The sequence below is a fragment of the Nelusetta ayraudi genome, unplaced genomic scaffold, assembly GCF_046127955.1.
Source record: "Nelusetta ayraudi isolate G7.1 ecotype Tasmania unplaced genomic scaffold, CSIRO-AGI_Nayr_v1 ptg000004l, whole genome shotgun sequence".
In the NCBI taxonomy this organism is placed as follows: domain Eukaryota; kingdom Metazoa; phylum Chordata; class Actinopteri; order Tetraodontiformes; family Monacanthidae; genus Nelusetta; species Nelusetta ayraudi.
In genome coordinates, this window is record NW_027466054.1 from 13,135,572 (window position 1) to 13,153,863 (window position 18,292).

Consider the following 18,292-nt stretch of genomic DNA (forward strand, 5'->3'; position numbering starts at 1 on the left):
CCAGACTCTCCTCCCAAATATTGGGAGGTATTGATGTTCCAATCTCTCTTTCCCACTCTTCTCTAATCCTATCCGTACCAGGAAGGCACATATTAAGTAAAATACCATATAGTTGCGAGATTATGTGCCGTGGGTTGGGGAACACATTAAATAAACTCTCTATGTTATCAGGATTTGCTTTTTCAAAGTTGGGAAGGTGTGTTCTAATATAATCTCTAATTTGGAGATATCTGAAAAACTGGTTCTTTGGCAATCTATATCTTTCCTGAAGTTGTTGGAAAGAAGCAAATACCCCATCTATATATAAATTATCAGTAACACAAATCCCTAGTTGCTTCCATGTGATAAAGGCCCCATCTAAGGCAGAGGGGGTAAAGGATGGGCTTGACAAGATAGGTAACAGAAAAGAGATTGCCTTGAGCTTAAAATGGCTCCTTAGTTGTTTCCATATTCTAATTAAAGAGTGAATTCCAGGGTTATGCTTGAAATAAGATTTATTAACTGGGATAGGTGATAATATGATTGCACGAGTAGAGTATGGTAAACAGTCCTCCCGCTACATCTCTAGCCCATCATGTTGTGAGTGGTTGTCGTCTAACCGGTGCACCAGAGAGCTAATGCCAGTCGGCCAGTAATATAAAATGAAATTAGGAAGTGCAAGTCCGCCATCAGTTTTGTTTTTACAAAGGGTGCTTCTTAATTCTGTTGGATTTGTAATTCCACACGAAGGGAAGAATAATTGAATCAAGTTTCTTGAAAAAGGATTTGGTTAGAAATATTGCCAGGTTTTCAAAAAGGTAAAGTAATTGAGGGAGAAAAATCATCTTAATAGCATTGACTCTACCCAGAAGAGATATAGGGAGAGTTTTCCAAAATTGTATGTTGCTATTTAGTTTGTTAAACAGGGAAGGAAAGTTGGCCTTGTATAGATCCTTATACTTCCTTGTAATTACTATTCCTAAATAAGTTATACTGTCTGAAGCTATTTTAAGAGGGAGTTCTTTGAGCCAATTTGGAGCCTCACCTTGTAATAGTAAGAGTTCACTTTTGCCCCAATTAATCTTATACCCTGAGAAACTACCAAACAAGTTAATTATTCTTAAAATTGAGGGAATAGTAATCCTGGGTTGCGTGACATATAACAAAATGTCGTCTGCATATAATGATATTTTATTTTTAGTAAGTTAAGTGTTGTAGCCATGTTGGGATGCATGCGAATCAATTCAGCCAACGGCTCAATGGCTAGGGCGAATAATGGTGGGCTGAGTGGGCAACCTTGTCTCGTGCCCCTGCCTAGCAGAAAGGGATCAGAAAGCGTTTTGTTAGGAAGTATTCTGGCTCGGGGCCCATTATATAGGAGTTTAGTCCAAGAAACAAATCTATCCCCACAATTAAACTTCTGTAAAACTGAAAATAAGTATGACCATTCAACCCGATCGAACGCTTTTTCAGCATCCAGGCTGAGGATGACCAGGTCTTTTTGGTTATATCTGGGAGAATGCATGATATTAAGCAGACACCTAAAGTTGTGTGAGGACTTTCTTGTGGGATAAAGCCAGTTTGGTCAGGGTGGACCAGTTTGCACATAAATGCACCAAGTCTTCTGGCCAGTGTTTTAGCGAGGATTTTTTGATCTGAATTTAAAAGTGAGATTGGCCTATAAGAGCCTACTTCTTCTAAGTCTTTCCCCTTTTTGGGAAGAAGGTTGACAGTGGCTTCAGTCAGCGTCTGAGGTAATACTTCTTCATCAAACGACTCGATATACATTTTGCGCAGGTGGGGGGGTCAACATTTCCCCAAACTTTTTATAAATCTCGTTGCCGAGTTCGTCAGGGCCGGGACTTTTTCCATTTTTTAGAGAACTAATGGTTGCTAGTAACTCTTTACATGTGATGTCTGCTTCTAAAGTATTGTGGTCCGCTTGATTCAATGCCGGCAGATTACATTTGTCTAAAAATGATTGCATTGTTCCTTCGACAGAATTAACTTCAGAAGTATATAGTGATTCATAAAATTGCCTGAATCTATCATTAATATCCTTGGGAGATGTTAAGATACCACCTGAAAGTGACTTGATTTTGTGGATAGCTCTGTCATTTTCAAGTCTACGTAATTGTCTTGCTAACAATTTGTGTGGTTTATCTCCAAATTTGAAATATCGCTGTTTAGTAAAAATAAAAGCCAAGCAGATTCTATCTGATAATATCTTATTCAGTTTATATTTAAGAGCGGAAATTTTTGTATGTTTTTCTAAGGATGGCTGCATGGCATTTTCCCTATCAAGTTGACAAATTTCCTCTTCAAGTTCAAGTTGTTTTGCTTTATTACTTTTTTTGAGGGAGGATTGGAAAGAAATAATATGCCCTCTTATGAAGGCCTTAAAGGGGACCTATGATGCTTTTCCACTTTTCTGAGCTTTAAAAACTGTTACAATGTTGAACCCTATCGTCAAACGATCTCAATATAGTTAAATAATGACGTTCATGCGTTTGGACGTGAGCCCTGCAAATTGTTGGGCATGGTTCTAAACACTCTGTTCAAGGGTATTTTTTCAACACTGGGCACGGCGTGACGCCACGGCGTGACGCCACGGTGTTGCCGGAGCTCCTTTCATGGCCAGGCTCCGACACCCTCTCAGACTGGTTCCGCCCTCCCCCGCTCAGACCCCTCTCGTCCGGTCGGCATCGGGAGTGAGACGGGCTCGACTCGGCCGGTGGACGACGAGAGAATAATCAGCCACGGCAATATTTGAAAACATGTATGAGGACTGTAAGTGTATTGTGACCTCAAGCAACGTTAGTTTTAAGACTACTTGCAACGTACAACCACTGAATGGTGTTGATGAACTGTTAGCCACCACCGCTAACTCCGTGCTCTGCTTGTTATGTGTGTTGCGTTCGCTGGCAGCGAAACTGAAGAGGCAGCAAGTTTCACTCCTTATAGCGATGTTCACGCTGCCAGCATGGTAACATCGGTTGTGGAGCTCTTCGTGCTTTGTGTGGACGTAAGTTGTGCAGATATTCTTGTCTAATAATAAACCACTCTATGACTGAAGTGATCGTTTCAGCGTACATATTTTCTCTGCTAGGACAGTGTTTTGATACAAGTCAACAGTATGAAACCAAATCATTCTAAGCCCTATTAAAATGTCTCGCAAAAATACAAAACAAAAACACGGTCAGTACACAAAGTAAAATATATTTCCGGGGACACGGAAGGCACAAAAAACGTCCATGGACCTTCGGTCCGCCTTGCGGCTGTAACTCAGCCCGCGCTGGATCCATACGAAGCTGGATTAGCCGGTAAACAGCTGCTAAAGAGTGAAGCCTTCACGACGGTAAGTGTTTAAATTGTGCCTGTTCCGTAAAGTTTGCCGTTTACCCTTCACTCCCGCACCGACAAACTGAGGAAGTGAGGCTCAGCAGCGACGAAGAGTGTGACCCCGGGCAGGGGGCGTACACCGGCAAGGCTGGGGTGGAGTGAAGTGCAACAGAGCGTGTTCGCGGGACGCAGTAAATACGAGGAAACGAGCTGCGAGATACGCAAATCTAAAAAGCTTTCAGCGCGGAAAATCGTGCGTTGCTGCTCTGGAGCGGCAAGATATCAAATACAAAAGCCCGAAAACGAGTATAATAGGTCCCCTTTAAAGGTTACCCATAACAATTTGGGTGATATATTTTCTTGGCACAATTTTTTAACGGTCAAACAACAGTCAAAGTTACCCAAAGAACAACCACTTGGCTGTGACAATAGAGAAAGACATGAGATTTTCTGTTACAATCATGTTAAAACAACATCAGCAAAAACGTAGCCATATTTTAAAACAAAAAAAATGAACAAACAAACAAAAAACGTTGCACCTCCCTCACGGATATGAGTGGTGCTTCTCCAATCCAGCACCACCTCCCTCTTTCCCAAAGCTTGCAAGCATGCTAGTGTGCTCAGAGTAACTGGCCGAAGAAAGAAGATCCAGACCTTCCTCCATAGTTCTGTGACCTTGTTCATCTCATTCACACTCAGTGACTGTGTGCACCATTTTCTGCTGAAACCTTTGGATGTTGATTGTCACTCTTCGAAGTGAATTGTTGACTCTCAATGCAAATGGTAAGGACTTACCTTTTTTTTTTTTTTTTTTTAATTCCCAGTTGAGATAAACCTGTGGAGGCACTTTTTTTCTTTTTCATCTGAAGTCCGAGACTGAAGCCTGACACCTGAGGAGTCCTACAATGCACACTGTCTGCTTGATATTCTAACAGTATAGTAGTTGTAGTCAGGTGCTGTATGTATATATATTAAAAATGTAACTGTTTGATGCTCAACAGTGTTGACATTTCAAAACTAACTTGAACATATTTTACATGACATACAAATTTGTCTAAGCCTTGTGCTGTTGTTTACTTCCTTTGCATTGTTAATATTGACAGAAAGTATTTCTTTTAATCCCAACAATCGAGACAAATTATCCTAAATTTGTGTTGTCTTTGTTCGCCCTCGTGGTTATGAAATCTTTTTTTGTCTCTTCGAGTGAAGAGAGTCAAAGGTTTCCAATGACAAAGCTTCATTTTCTCATTCGACTCTCACCAAGAATTCAAAGAAAAAAGAAAAACAGCAATCTTGTGTTTTGGCCAAAGAAAATGTGATCAGTCGTGTCTGTTTTTTTTTTTTTCCAGGATTTTTCGATGGGAACTACTTTTTACTTGCATAGTTTTTTGCTGTTGACTCCTCTCCTAACCTCACCATGCAACGCCTTCGATCCCCTCATAATTACAACTAAGAAAGGTCAAGTTCAAGGAAAGTTTGTGCCAGTGCAACACAACCAAGTCGGGGCTTTCCTCGGAATTCCATATGGAAAACCGCCTGTGGGAAAACTGCGCTTCCGCCCGCCGGTGCCTGCAGACAGATGGGAGGGTGTGAAGGACGCCACAGAGTATCCAAATAGTTGCTTCCAACCAAACTTAACCCGTATATGTAGGTTTGGCGTGTAACATTAATAGCCCTCATGGGGCACACACACACACACCAAAACATTAAAACCCACTATGGTTTCTACAGTACTTCTTCTGCAATGCCACTATGCATGTAATTTCTCTCCAGGGAAGCAAGAGGCTGCCAACACTTTCCTGAGTGAAGACTGTCTGTACCTAAATGTTTGGACCCCTCTTGTGAGGAATGCACAATCATCACCACTGAACGTCATGATTTGGATCTATGGAGGTGGATTTATTATAGGAACATCCTCATTGCCCTATTATGATGGCCGTTACTTGGCCTATTATGAGGATGTAGTTGTGGTATCAATGAACTACAGGTAAGAAGGTTTTTGATGATCCTTATGATGAAGTTCTCTTGTGGAGGGACAAGGGTGGATATCAAATATAGATAGATAGATCTTTTTTTTTTTTTTTTTTTTTAAACAATTACTAGTGCCCGACCAATTATGGATTTTATGAGCACCAATACCAATATTGGTTGATACTGATATATCAGTTGGTATAGTTAAGATTAATTTTCAACCCTTTAGATATTGTCAAAAATGCTACATAATGAAGAGGACCTGATTTACCTAGAAAAGACTTGCTTTCTAAAAAGAAGTGCAATGGAACATTGGACTTTGCTAAATAATAGATAATTAGTGATTTAAAAAAAACTATGATAGTCATAACAATAATAATCATAAGATTATAATATACATCTGTGATGCAGCTAATAATGACTTGCAACTTGGAGTAGTGTAGTATAGCTAAGAATAATGAATAGGTATTACAAATGGCAGAGAGTTGGGCTGTTATTTATCCGTCCAGCATCCACCTCATCACCCAGGTGAGGTTGGAATTGAAATGTTGGATCTGGACCGGTTTTCATTATTACTATTTTCCCCACCATGTAGTGTTACTCTGTAAATGTCTCCAGGAGGTAGTTCAGTCACGTTTGTTTGTTTGTTTGTTTTTATAAAGACTTGGAGCCCTCGGTTTTCTGTCTCTTCCTGACAATGACAACGTCCGTGGCAATGCTGGCCTGCTGGACCAGCGCTTGGCCATCCAGTGGGTACTTGACAATATTGCTGCTTTTGGTGGTGACCCTTCAAAGGTGAAAAAACCCTTCGCCAACCTTTTTTTTGTTCCGAAAAATCTGTAAACAAGACTTTCCAGAGAGCTGAATTAAGAAACAATTTAAAACCTCCAATTTGAATTTTTCTTTCTCACTGCCGTTTCTAGGTGACTCTGTTTGGAGAGAGTGCTGGATCTATGTCTGCAGGCTTGCATGTGCTTTCACCGGGTAGCCGAGATCTGTTTCAAAGGGCTGCGCTTGAGAGCGGAGCTCCAGTTGCTGTGTGGACCCTCTGCAGCCAGACGGAAGCCTGGAAAAAGTTGATCAATTCACTTCATTACTTTTTTCAGTTGCGTTTGCATGAAAGTTTATTGATCCATTTTGGATCTCTGCGTTTGACCCGTCCTAGTTGTAGTTAACTTCATACAAACTGAGTCCAGTGGACTCCAGGGAGCAGTCAGGGCTTTAGGGGCCTTGCTCAGGGACCCTCAGGGGTGGTGATGAGGCCACATCGCCTCTGTATCCACCAACATGAAAAGTCACGCTTTGCTGAATCCAGAATTCTGTCTGTATCTATTCTCCTGCTTTAACTGGCACCACAGCAGTCTGTCATGATGTTTACTGTCTTCGTTTAGGGCCACCAAACTGGGGACTCTATTGGGCTGTCCTACACTGAATTCCACCGAATTGGAAACATGTCTGCAGAACACCAGTGCCAGTCTGTTGGTGCATACGCAGTTTGCCCTGGACGCAGCTGGCTTCATAAAGTCACCCTTTATCCCTGTTATTGACGGGGTCTTCCTTCCAGATACAGTTCAGGTTTGTCTCGCTTTTTAATTTATTGAAACAGTATTCCAGTTGTGCTAATAGTCGAGCATGGAGTCCATGGGAGAAGGCCGTCTTCTAACCGCATATTTATCTTTCTACTTATGTATTGCTGAGCAATGTGTAGTTGGAAAAACATGGAAAAATGAGAATATCAAGTAAAAGTTGTTTTATTTTGGCAATTTAACATAAAAGATGGAACCAACAAATTTTATTGAGCCACTACACGCAAATTGATTACACACAAACCCACAAACTCAGAAAATTATTATAAAATTTGATCAGCAAAATCCAAAGAAATAAAAACTTTTCGGGTAGTACCTGTAAAAAGCTGAAAGTTAATACATAACTTTTGTGTTGCAACATTGCCATGCATTTTGAATAATACTGGACCTTTAAAATATTTATTCTCTATTTTATTGAAGCTAATGCAAAAAAGTGAAACCTCATTAAGTTTTAGTTTTGAGATAGCTTTTGCTTCGATCTTTTTTTTTTGTTGTTGACATTTTTGAATCCCTTTCCTGTTCTGCTTTTATCCCACAGGCCCTGATAAACGATGACAGAGTCCCAAAAAAAGACTTGATGACTGGCTTCAACAGGGATGAAGGGATCATTTTCATTGAATTGAGTGAAGTCCCTGGATTTGATCAGGGTCCAAGTCTCATCACTAGGGAGCAGTTTCTGTTTGGCCTCGGAATTTCATTCCCACATACACATAGTCTAGTGAAAAACACAGTGGCTCACGAGTACACCGACTGGACGGATGAGAAGAACCATACCAAAAACCGGGACGCACTGAGTGAATTTGCCACTGACTACCTGTTCATTTGCCCTGCATTTGACTTTGCCCGCAGGTAAAGTAGATAAATAAAGAGTTTGTGGTGTTTTTGCGTACTAGTGCATGCATTGATTAGATGTACGCTAAGAAGAACTTGTAGGCGGTTCGATGTGGAGGATGTCCATGAAGCACTTGTCGATTTATGATGGATTTAAAAAAAAAATCTTGAATATATAGTAGCAAAAATGGCAGTAATCATTTGACTTATTTTTTTCTATTGTGAAAGAGATGACAATGAGAACAACAAACAGAATGTTCTGAGGACAGTATCATCATCTTTGGTCCGGCGGTTGATTACTAGGATTTTCTTCTTCATGCTTTTTTATTGGGAGAATTGAGATAGAAAAAAAAAACAACAACATTTTTTTGTTTGGTCTTTGTCCCATTGTTTACAGGTATGCACAAGCTGGTGGAAATATTTATACGTATGAGTTTACCCACCGAACCTTCTTCAACCCTTGGCCAAAATGGATGGGTGCCACTCACGACTCTGAGGTAGTATATGTCTTTGGAATCCCCCAGAATCCATCCCATGGATTTACAGAGGAGGAAGTAAACCTGAGCAGGAGGATGATGAAACACTGGGCCAATTTTGCTCGGACAGGGTCTGCATGAACACTGACTGAAGCTGCACAATATCCTCAAGATTGTTCAGCTCAGTCTTAGTTGTTTTTCTGTGTTTTTCTCCCAGGAATCCAAGCACTGACAAATTTAAGTGGCCGCCACTCACTCCTGAAAACAAGGAATACATCACGCTAAACACCAGCCCTCCAGAAATTAAGACCCACTTTAAAGCTGAGAAGTGTCACTTCTGGAACAACATTTTCCCCCAAATCATGAATGTCACAGGTAAAATGTCATTTATACACCTCAATTCAAATGTGGCATGCGTTCCGCAATCTTGACAAAATATATATACTAAAGTTTATCTTTTATGCTGTTTGTCCACAGCTGCCCTGCAGACGTGTGCTCCATAAACTGACTGTAGGAGTGCGACCAGCAATTTTAGGGGCTAAAAATTTGGTTCCCCTGCCCTCACACGCCTGATGGGTCCATGGAATCGCCCCTTGATTTTGCCACTTCACAGCAGCCCAGCTTCTATCTTTATTTCTCATTTTGAGTGGGACTCAATGATTTTGGGGGTTAATTAATATAATGTAGCTTTGTGCCACAGTGACCTCCTCTCATCCCTCTTCTGATTACCTCTTTTTCTATTGTTTTTGCTTTATTTCTGTGGCTTCTTGTCTTTTTTGAAACTCGTGGAGCTTCTCTCGCTCCCAGAACTTCTGAGCTTGTGTTACTTCAGCCTCCTGAAGAATTGTGCTTCTTCATTGGACCAATAAAAACATTTACTGTGCCGTTAACTTGACATGTGTGTTTGTTCATATTTATTTTTTCTTCATTTTATGTTCAATGTATTTTTTTTTTTTAGTGAAATGTTGATTACGGAAACTGGTGAGCTCACTGTTGGTGTTGAAGTTTTGTGTTTTGGTGCCACAAAACTTTCAGGGATGATATTCCCCCTACAAATCAAGTAATTGTAAGAATGCTTTTGAAGATGTAAGGAGGGAAAGTACATAGTGTTGCTTTATCTGACTTGACACGTATTAAGTACATTTATATTCTGCAGCAGAAGTAGTAATTAGCACGTGTAACTATTCGAACTCATCCTCGTGTCATGCGATTGCACTCAGTCATGTGCTCTCTGTGCAGTGAGCAGGCCCGTCTCAGGCAGCGGGTGGTGGAGGAGGACACCGAGGACTGGATGAGGAGTCCAGACTTCTCGGGCCTGCAGCGAGTTGGAGGCGTGGATTTGTCCTTCATCAAAGGCGATGACGTCAACGCGTGCGCCCAGCTGGTGGTCCTCAGCTACCCTGAGCTACAGGTGAGCTGCCCCTCCACAGTGTAGGGACAATGTCTCCCTCTAGCGACGAGAAGTTGTCAGTGCAACAGGTATATCTGCAGGCGGCCGTGCATCACTGAACAGCACTGAGGTGGATGCACGCAGGACGTACATAGGTACAGGAATACGATTCAACCAGAGTTTTTGTGTTATGTTGCACAATGCGAAGGTGCATTAATTGCTGGCAGTGATTACGCCTTGCACTGATTTGGCCACATGAGTTAGGACAGGGGTGGACAACAACGGAAACTAAAATTTGACAGAGGGGCTGGACTAGGAGCAGATGGATGGAGTGTTTTGGTGACTCACTTCATAGGAGAATAAAACATATCAAGGGATATGTAGTAAACATATGGTTTAATGTCAATTGAAAATGAACAAAGCATTACAACAAAATATCTGACTTTCAAGCCCCACTGTATTTAGCTCTTTATTGAAATGACTATTAAAATACTTAAAAAAAAAAAAAAAAAAAGAGAATGAAATACAGCTATTTAAGGACTTACTTACTTTTATCATAATTTATTAAAGTTCGTTGGACCAGATTACAGGCCGAGTATGGTACCCGGGCCGTAGTTTGTCTGAGTTAGTAGTTGTTTTTCAGGCAAGGTTTGTCTTGTCCAAAATTTAAATGGTCGCACTTTGGTTTATAACATTCAAAAAGTTTTTACTTGATGCTGTCGTGAGTAAACCAGTTCTCTCTCTAAAGAAAATTCATCTTTCCTATTTGGATTTACACAGTAATCAGAAAGCGGTATTGACCAGATAACTTGCACTGACACGAAACCAAAGGTCTGACTGCTACGAAGCTAAAGGTCGACTCTGGTGGACCTCTGCCATCCCACTTTTCATTTCACTCACTTCATTATTTCCATATGTCCCCATCTCCCCTCCGCCATCACTCTTTATTACACAGCCCATTAGGATTAATTGCATTTGTCATAGTGTTTTGTTGTTGATAGTGTGGAGAAAATGAGGCTAATGAAAAGCTGTTCCAATAACTGGATCATGTTCTTACTTTTAATTTCCTCCAACGTTGCCAGCAGGAGGCCGCCTGTGACTTCACACCCATTCGGTGATGTGGTGCAGTTTGACCACTGATGCTTTTCACTTTGTCCAGCGTTGGTCAAGGTCCATTAGGGAGACATATTAGTCATGTCAGAAACTGGCCTAAGTTGACGTTTTAGTTTTTTTAATTAACCAATGTCCCAAAACTTTTACTGCAACTTCAGAACATATTGGATGTCAATGACGGTCCACTTTGTCATAAAGGTAGATATAAGCTGCTCAAACAAGTAGCTGGGGAACTGATCGCACTCCCCTCAAGATGGATGGATGGATGGATCAATGGATGGATGGAAGAACAACATATTCCTCCTACCTCATAGGTGTCTGACACATCACAATACTTGTTTTATGAAGTACTGCACACTGGTTTTTGTTTACTCCAAAATGAAAAGATTTTAGTCCCCCCCTCTTTTTTAAAGTGTAGTTCAGAAGTTGTTCCTGAGATGATTCTAGTCCTGCTTGAAACACTGCTTCAAGCTTCACCACTGAACCATCAAAATTACTTGACTGTAAATGTCTGTTTTAAGGAAAGTTTTTTTTTTTTTTTTTTTAGTCTCTTTGGATTTATATTCAAACTGATGTGAAATTTCTTCTGTACACAGCCTGCTGTTGTGTGATAGAAACTGCAACACTGTGCTACTGACTCATGTCACCTTTGTGTTTGATTGTCTTGAAAAAACATAACTAGTCCAAAATAACTGAAGTTTTCTTCTGTCTTTTCTTGAGGGCTCGGTCAGCTTTCCTCTCTTGGGAGAACTGTCTAAGCTAATTGTGAGGTGGTAAAGCAAACAAGCCCTTTGATGCTGGGTGCAGGTTCACGGCCTGAAATCAACTGGGGGGGGGGGGGCAGCAGATGTTTAGTTTTGTGCCAGATGGGAGGATGTTTGTGATTATGGCACACAGCTTGTGGAGCCGTTGTGAACCGGGGACCTCATCTGCACTCTGGGTTTGAAAGCATTTGTGAGGAGCACGCAGCCTCTGAACCCCTGATGGTTTTTTGTTTTTTTTTTGGATGCACAAACTCCTCTCAGGAGAGTGGATGGATGCGCTTGAGCCTTGCTCCGCTGCTCTGTCCAGACCAGAAGGATTTGAATGTTAAGCAGCACTTGTGATCGTCTCTCCTGCTCTTCCAGCTTCTCTACGAGGACAGTCAGATGGTGACCCTGACAGCCCCCTACATTGCTGGCTTCCTGGCTTTTCGTGAAACCCCCTTTCTCCTGGAGGCTCTGCAGCGGCTGCGGAGGAACCGGCCCGAGCTTCTGCCCCAGGTGCGTCTCACGATGCGTGATTCCGTTTCCAAAATATTCTGTCAATGGATAAACAAGCATTCTCCCTTCAGTTATCTTTTTTTTTTAAACACACGTTGTTTCGTTTATAAAACCACATAAATATAGAATGCGACTTCATCACTGGAACCTTGTTTCCAGCAGGTATATTTTTGGTGTCAGTGTCACACAATGAGGAGGACTAGACAAGTGTTAACACACACATTTAACATAACTGTAAAACTTTCTACCTTTTTGATGCTAACTGTGACGTTAACTAAAGGTTTCACAATATCCCCATTGTCACATGCATTTCTCCCCCTTTGTTGAAAGCCTTGTTAAGAAAGGCCTAGTTTTAGCTTCCTGCTAAAAGTAATTTGTGTTTGCTGTGTTGCACCGTTCATATGTTTACAAGGGGACAAAAATAAAGGGGCAGCAAAGCAATTCCTAATGCTGGAACTGTAGCCAGTGCCCATTGTGACATCACAAAGGGCTGATTTAAAAAAAAAAAATTTTAGCACGCACTTTTAAAAATGCAACAAGAAACAGTAAGTAAAGTTTGAATTTTTACACATTTCTGGGAGCTCACTGGCTGACTGGAAGCTCCTAAAATGCTCCGGGAACATTGGTTGTGACTTTTGATATGGGATAAAGAAGGTTGGGCCGAACTAAATCTGCTGCGGTAGAGCTCCCAGTTCATTTTCTCCCAGCCCTGCTGGGTTTCTGTGTAGCTAAAGTTGAAAAAGAATAAGGTTTTCTCATCGAGTTTCAAATGCATGAATAAAATTGATGATAAATTGAAATTTATTTTAGCCGCTACAGTGATTTATAGGTTTTACTCTAATTTATTCAGACAGTGCACAGACTTTAAATTAAACCATCTGCTGAACCAACGAACGTAGCTGCTCTCTGGCACCAAGTGTGCTACTTCTCTCACATGCATGCACATATGCACGGAATTTGACTTTCAGTAGCATTTAGCCCATGCTCTACCTGCTCCCTTTACCTGCAACCTTCGAAATGCGTTATTCTCTGTGAATTGTGATTCAGGACTGAAATATGTCTGCAGAGTCACCTTTAGCTGGTGTGGTGAAGCTGGGAGGGGGAAAATATCATTTGAGGATCTTGTCTCCTGCTGGTGGAAACGTTTTCAGACTCGGCCCTGAGCAGAGTGAGTGTCAAAGGCAGCAAGCAGAGTAAAAGCGGCAGTCAAGGTGTAGTGGAGAAGGAGACAGGAAGAGGCACGGCAGGTGTTTCACCTTGCTGGTGGTGCTGATGACAATAATGATGCCCCAGATCCACTGGTGTGGAACATGAGGAAGATTCCATGGGGTCTTAACTTCAAAACCCTGAAACTCAAAACCAGAAACCTCATTGAATAAATTCACAATCGAGTGCCCTTATTGTCACTGCCCTGTAGTGAGATTTATGGTGAGATGCACCATAAATCTCACCTTTATGGTGCAAACACCACTCAACACAACCCTTGGACTCACCCCCCCAGTAAGTGGGGTGAGTCCAAGGACCAAGTGAAGAGGGAGTTCAGAAGGACAAAGGTTGAGGAAAGCCACAGGCCCCGATGCCATCAGCTCCAGGTTGCTCAGGGAATGTGCGGACCAGCTTAGTGAGGTGGTCCAGTACATGTTCAACCTGAGCCTCAGCCTGGACGCAGTGCCGGTCCTGTGGAAGACCTCCTGTGTGGTGCCGGTGCCTAAGATAGCCCATCCTAGTGAACTGAACCGCTACAGACCTGTCGCCTTGACCTCCCACCTCATGAAGACCATGGAGAGGATCATCCTCAGCCACCTCCGCACACTGGGGAGCTCTACACTGGACCCACTGCAGTTCGCCTATCGTCCTGCCATCAGGGTGAATGCTGCCATCATCTGCCTGCTACATCGGACCCTGTCTCACCTGGAGTCACCTGGAGTCCTCTGGGAGCACTGAGGGTCATGTTTTTTGACTTCTCCAGTGCTTTCAATACCATCCAGCCATTGCTGCTGTGGGGGAAGATGGAGGAGCCAGCGTGGACCAACACCTGGCTGCTTGGACCATCAACTACCTCTCTGACAGACCACAGTACGTGAGGACGAACGGCTGTGTGTCAGATGTGGTAACCTGCAACACAGGGCCCCCCCAGGGGATGGTGCTCTCTCCATTTCCTCTTTATCCTTTACACTGCGGACTTCAGCTACAACTCCAACCTCTATCACCTGCAGAAGTTCTCTGATGACTCAGCCATTGTTGGCTGTATATCAGAGGGGGACGAGGTGGACTGGTCCTCAAACACCACAGAAATCTACTAGAAGGGCCAGAGCCTTCACCTGCTGAGGTCCTTTCGGGGTCAGCAGGGCCATTCTCCGGACTTTCTACTTCTACGGACTTGATTTTTCCTGTGAGGTTGTATTGATGAAATGAAACCCAAGCTACAATTATAGCATTTATACTTAGGAATTGCAGTCTGTTGGAAATATATGGACTAAAGGAAGAAAGATATGCATTATCTGTCCCTTTCCAAATGAATGCATCTTTTTAGATTTTCATCATATTCTTTATTTTTTTTAAAGAAAAAAAAAAGCTTGAACATTACAAATCTTTTATCACACTAAATTATGATGCTTTCTATCAACAGGTGGTGTTTGTGGATGGAAACGGCCTCTTCCACTACAGGGGTAAGTTCACATGTTCTTTGTTTTTCTATTTTATTGAGCAGCATGAGTTCAGCCTAAATAGAGCAAGCAAAATAAATACAGGAAGGACTTTTCTTCCCTTTATTTCTGGTTACCGCAGTGACAGTTTCAGAAAATTGAGAATTTCTTTACATAATGAGAACTTTCGAGCTAGGCGTCTCCTGCTGACAGTCGCGGTCTCATTCAGCCAGCACTGATTTAAGTAATTTCCGTCGGCGCAGAGTTTGGCCTGGCCTGTCACCTGGGAGTGCTGTCGGAACTGCCGTGTGTTGGCGTGGCCAAGAACCTGCTGCAGGTGCAGGGTGTGAGCAAGAGTGAAGAGCACCAGTCGCAGGTACGTCCAGGTCTCTGCTGAAGAGTCTAGTACCGCTGCAATGAAGCGGTAAGTGGTGTGCTGGTTTAAGTCTGTCCACCTGCTGCACAGACCTGCTGCAGTATGTAATGACTTTTACATGAAGTAAAGAAATGTCAGAGGGGCAAAACAAATTAAATAATTCTCTATTACCTTTAAATGTGTGTGTGTGTGTGTGTGTGTGTGTGTGTGTGTGAGAGACAGAGACAGAGAGGGAGAGACTGATTTATTGTGTTTGTGTGCATGAGTGACTGCAGTGGACATGTTTAAATTTGTAAGCCAGAGTCCTTGCGGCGTTACTAATGCTAATGTGTCTTTTGGAATATAAATGAAGCAGGGATAAGCAGCTACAGGTCACAGTGTACTTAAGGGACACGGAGAACTGGCTTTCATTAATATGCAAATACTCACTTTGATTCGAGCTGGAACCTCGGTGACCTGTTGAAAACCTAAAAAAAACAAGTTATGTTCCTCAAGTTTAACGTTCCTCTCGAGCAAACATGGTTGTACCCTGAGGTGGGACAAGCTGTCTTTTCCCTGCTAAAGGAGAGCAGGTTCCAGTGACTGGGATACTTTCATTTGGTGACCTTTTTTTTTTTATATATATGTCTATATAAAACAAACAAATAGTTGCGAACCTGGTTGTGTATGCCTGTGCCGCCCCTCTAATCAAGAATACACTTTTAACGTTAATGCTAAACCTGATGCTAACTGTGAAAATAAATGCAGTGAAAGCTCTGCTCTTGCTGCTCCGTCACGAAAACATAGATTTCAATTCCGGGACGGATGAAGTTTGATCAACGGAAGACGTTCGGTATCGTGGCGGCGAACCAACCGGGGGGGGCGATCATCTTGCGGAGAACCTGCCAGAAGCCCCCGCGGGTCTTTGTAGCAGTAGTGTAACGTGCTAATCCGATTCTCCGAGCCGAGTGTTTCCATCTCCTTCGACCAGAGCGCGGTGCCGCGGGAGACCAATGTGTTACCTCGGCTCTGTGGCTGTGGAAACCTGATCTCACGGAACACGCCGGTCACTTCATACATATGCCGTCTCTGTGCCGGATTCTGCACCCGGACTAATTCTGTACCTACACCGGCGACACATTTCCATCGGGTATCAGGTAGCATCAGCATTATTTGCGTTCGAGCTATTAACCCGGGATCGGCTGCCACTTATGAAATTCTAGAACCCCTATTTCCCCGTCCACGTGGACGTAATCGCCACTCTCCAGGTGCTCCAGGGGCGGGAGACGGGACTGCGACGCCTCGAGTCAGCGACAGATTCGGCGCTCATGCCGTCGGCGGGGGAATAAGCTGTGTAGCAACCGAAGAAACACGAGCCGTACTGGAATCAAACTTTAGTTCATTAGCCGTCTGGAAATGAGATTAACCACTGGCTGGTGTACAGAAGCTCGCCGGCGTGTGGCGGCGGAGGGCTGTGATGCAATTAGATGTCGCAAAGGGTTTGGAGGAAATCACAAAGGGTTCCGAGAAATGTCTCATCACTGGCTCGAGTTAAATAAGCCGTACTGGAGAGAAAATACTCTGTGTTGAGGTGGTTACTTTTGATGACACACGTAAACTGATTTTTAATGGTTTAAGCCGCTTCACTTTCTGCAAAATATAGATGAAAATGAAGCTAGTTTTGGTTCTAGTTCATTGTTGCCTTTATACTAAATTATGTATTTTAATGTTAATTTATTGTTTCACTCCAGTATCCAGTGGCTCAGTCTAGTATGATTAATTATCCCCCTTAAGAATAAACGGAAACCTGGAAACCATAATTAGCCCTCTATTTGCAGCCTCCAACAATGGCACTTGGTTTTTGACTTCATTCTAAAAGTTTGTTTTAACTTGCATGTGTTCAGAAATAAGTGAGTGATAACCTGGGAGAGATTTCAGTGAAGCTGCATTGCCCTTTGTGACATCACAGAGTGCTGATTTTGAGAGCTGTGTTTTAACACAGACCCTTTTTCTTGCTGGGGAGTTGTATTCGTTAAAAAAACAAAACACTGGTAAAGTTAATTTGACATAATTTTTTCATCTTTAATCCAACAACTGTTGCATCATGTTTGATTTTAATTGGCCGACTTTAAATTCATTATTCAGCACATTCATTGCGCCAAGCGATGAGCTCTCGGATTCAATCAACCACACAGTCACATTATCTTTGTTTAGCTTCAAAGCTGAACCCTTTTAGTGTCATTTTTAATGTGAATCGCAAGCAACATCTCTTTACTTTTGCCACATCATTCTGACTTTGTGCTTTCACAAGTGACATTTCTATACGACGAAATAAAATTAAGCAACGGCTTCAGAATACTATACTTTCCTGGTGCAGGGAAAAAGACCCCCACAGAAGTGTCAGCAAACGCACAGTTGTAGAGTCCTTGAGCAGAACGGGGTCCTCCTCTTCCTGAGCAGCGGCTCAGAGCTGAAAGCTTAAAATGTGTCGAAAAGCGAGAGAAGGGACTTCAGTGTGAGTAGTTTTCAAATCTAAATCTGAGGAGGAGAAAATGTTCCTTTGTCCTCCATCCACTGGGAACATTATATCATTGTTATATAGGTGCCCTTCACACCCTTCAGGTCTTCATCTCTCTCTCCCTCTCTCCTCCTTCTCCACCTCCAGCATCTCCTCTTCCTCCTCCTCTTCCTCGCAGCCTCGGCTGGGCTGTGACTCAAACTAGCGTATTATTGACGACTCACTCTGTCCTTCTGACTACTGCTGTAGTAACTCTAGGCCTGCCCCTGAACTTCCCTTTCAAGCCCCCCCACACGTCCACCCACAACCCACCGCCTCTCTCTCTCTCTCTCTCTCTCTCTCTCTCTCTCACACACACACACACACACACACTGTTTGGCCCCAGTCCAGCCGGGATTGGAGGCCCCGCGTGGCCCCTCCCGTCTGTCAGTCGGCTCACCCGCTGGCTGCTCGCTGTAATCAGTCACAGCAGAGCGGACACCCCATCCATCAGAGAGGCTCAGCTCCCTTCATGACTCTGCTTCCGTCCGTAGCCCACAGCAAACACCTGTCGACGGAGCCGGTGGTGACGTGCTTCTGACGGCGGCGGTGACGTGCAGGACTAAAGCTTTCATTGAACACAAGCTCGTCCCATAGAGGGATCCCATATATTTGTCACAAATACACCTGTCGCCCATTGACACTGCTTAGGATTTTTGATTTATTTATTCGATTTTTAATCCACATGAACATTCTTGAGTTTGTGAAACGAGTAAATGTTGTAGCAGACTTCTAACCTGGAAACCTCAAACAAGATGTCATTCATGTCAGCTGTTCAAAAGCTA

At 42.9% G+C, this 18,292-nt stretch overlaps 2 protein-coding genes and 1 long non-coding RNA gene across 9 annotated transcripts in view; 2 read left to right on the forward strand and 1 right to left on the reverse strand.

The window, feature by feature from the left end:
- Positions 1-18,292, forward strand: part of LOC142895146 (endonuclease V-like) — a 65,953-nt gene that overhangs the window by 2,225 nt on the left and 45,436 nt on the right. For 3 of the 4 annotated variants that reach the window (XR_012928181.1, XM_076035990.1, XM_076035977.1), the window contains exons 2-5: positions 9,425-9,596; positions 11,816-11,950; positions 14,580-14,619; positions 14,859-14,971. Coding sequence is in view for 3 of the 4 variants with exons in the window: in XM_076035990.1 (XP_075892105.1) it covers positions 9,425-9,596; positions 11,816-11,950; positions 14,580-14,619; positions 14,859-14,971 (460 nt within the window). In the remaining variant the exon portion in view is untranslated. Of the gene's footprint in view, positions 1-9,231; positions 9,252-9,424; positions 9,597-11,815; positions 11,951-14,579; positions 14,620-14,858; positions 14,972-18,292 lie in introns of those variants that run through there. The other variant, XM_076035997.1, reaches the window with a different exon arrangement.
- On the forward strand, positions 3,714-9,080 carry LOC142895135 (acetylcholinesterase-like). Of its 4 annotated transcripts, none has more exons than XM_076035934.1 (10): positions 3,714-4,104; positions 4,671-4,968; positions 5,095-5,308; positions 5,955-6,087; positions 6,216-6,397; positions 6,684-6,867; positions 7,417-7,727; positions 8,107-8,316; positions 8,403-8,560; positions 8,663-9,080. In XM_076035934.1, the coding sequence occupies exons 1-10, from the start codon at positions 4,096-4,098 to the stop codon at positions 8,686-8,688; spliced, it is 1,725 nt and encodes a 574-aa protein (XP_075892049.1). In that variant the 5' UTR covers positions 3,714-4,095; the 3' UTR covers positions 8,689-9,080. The 4 variants fall into 4 exon arrangements, with proteins under 4 accessions (XP_075892049.1, XP_075892060.1, XP_075892070.1 ...); XM_076035945.1 differs by having other exon boundaries at positions 6,216-6,367; XM_076035955.1 differs by lacking the exon at positions 8,663-9,080 and having other exon boundaries at positions 8,107-8,136; positions 8,234-8,316; positions 8,403-8,542.
- On the reverse strand, positions 10,225-16,122 carry LOC142895167 (uncharacterized). Its single transcript, XR_012928183.1, has 5 exons — positions 16,075-16,122; positions 15,401-16,039; positions 13,207-13,296; positions 13,023-13,109; positions 10,225-11,988 (listed from the first exon to the last, which is right to left on the reverse strand). It is a non-coding gene; the product is annotated as an uncharacterized LOC142895167 (long non-coding RNA).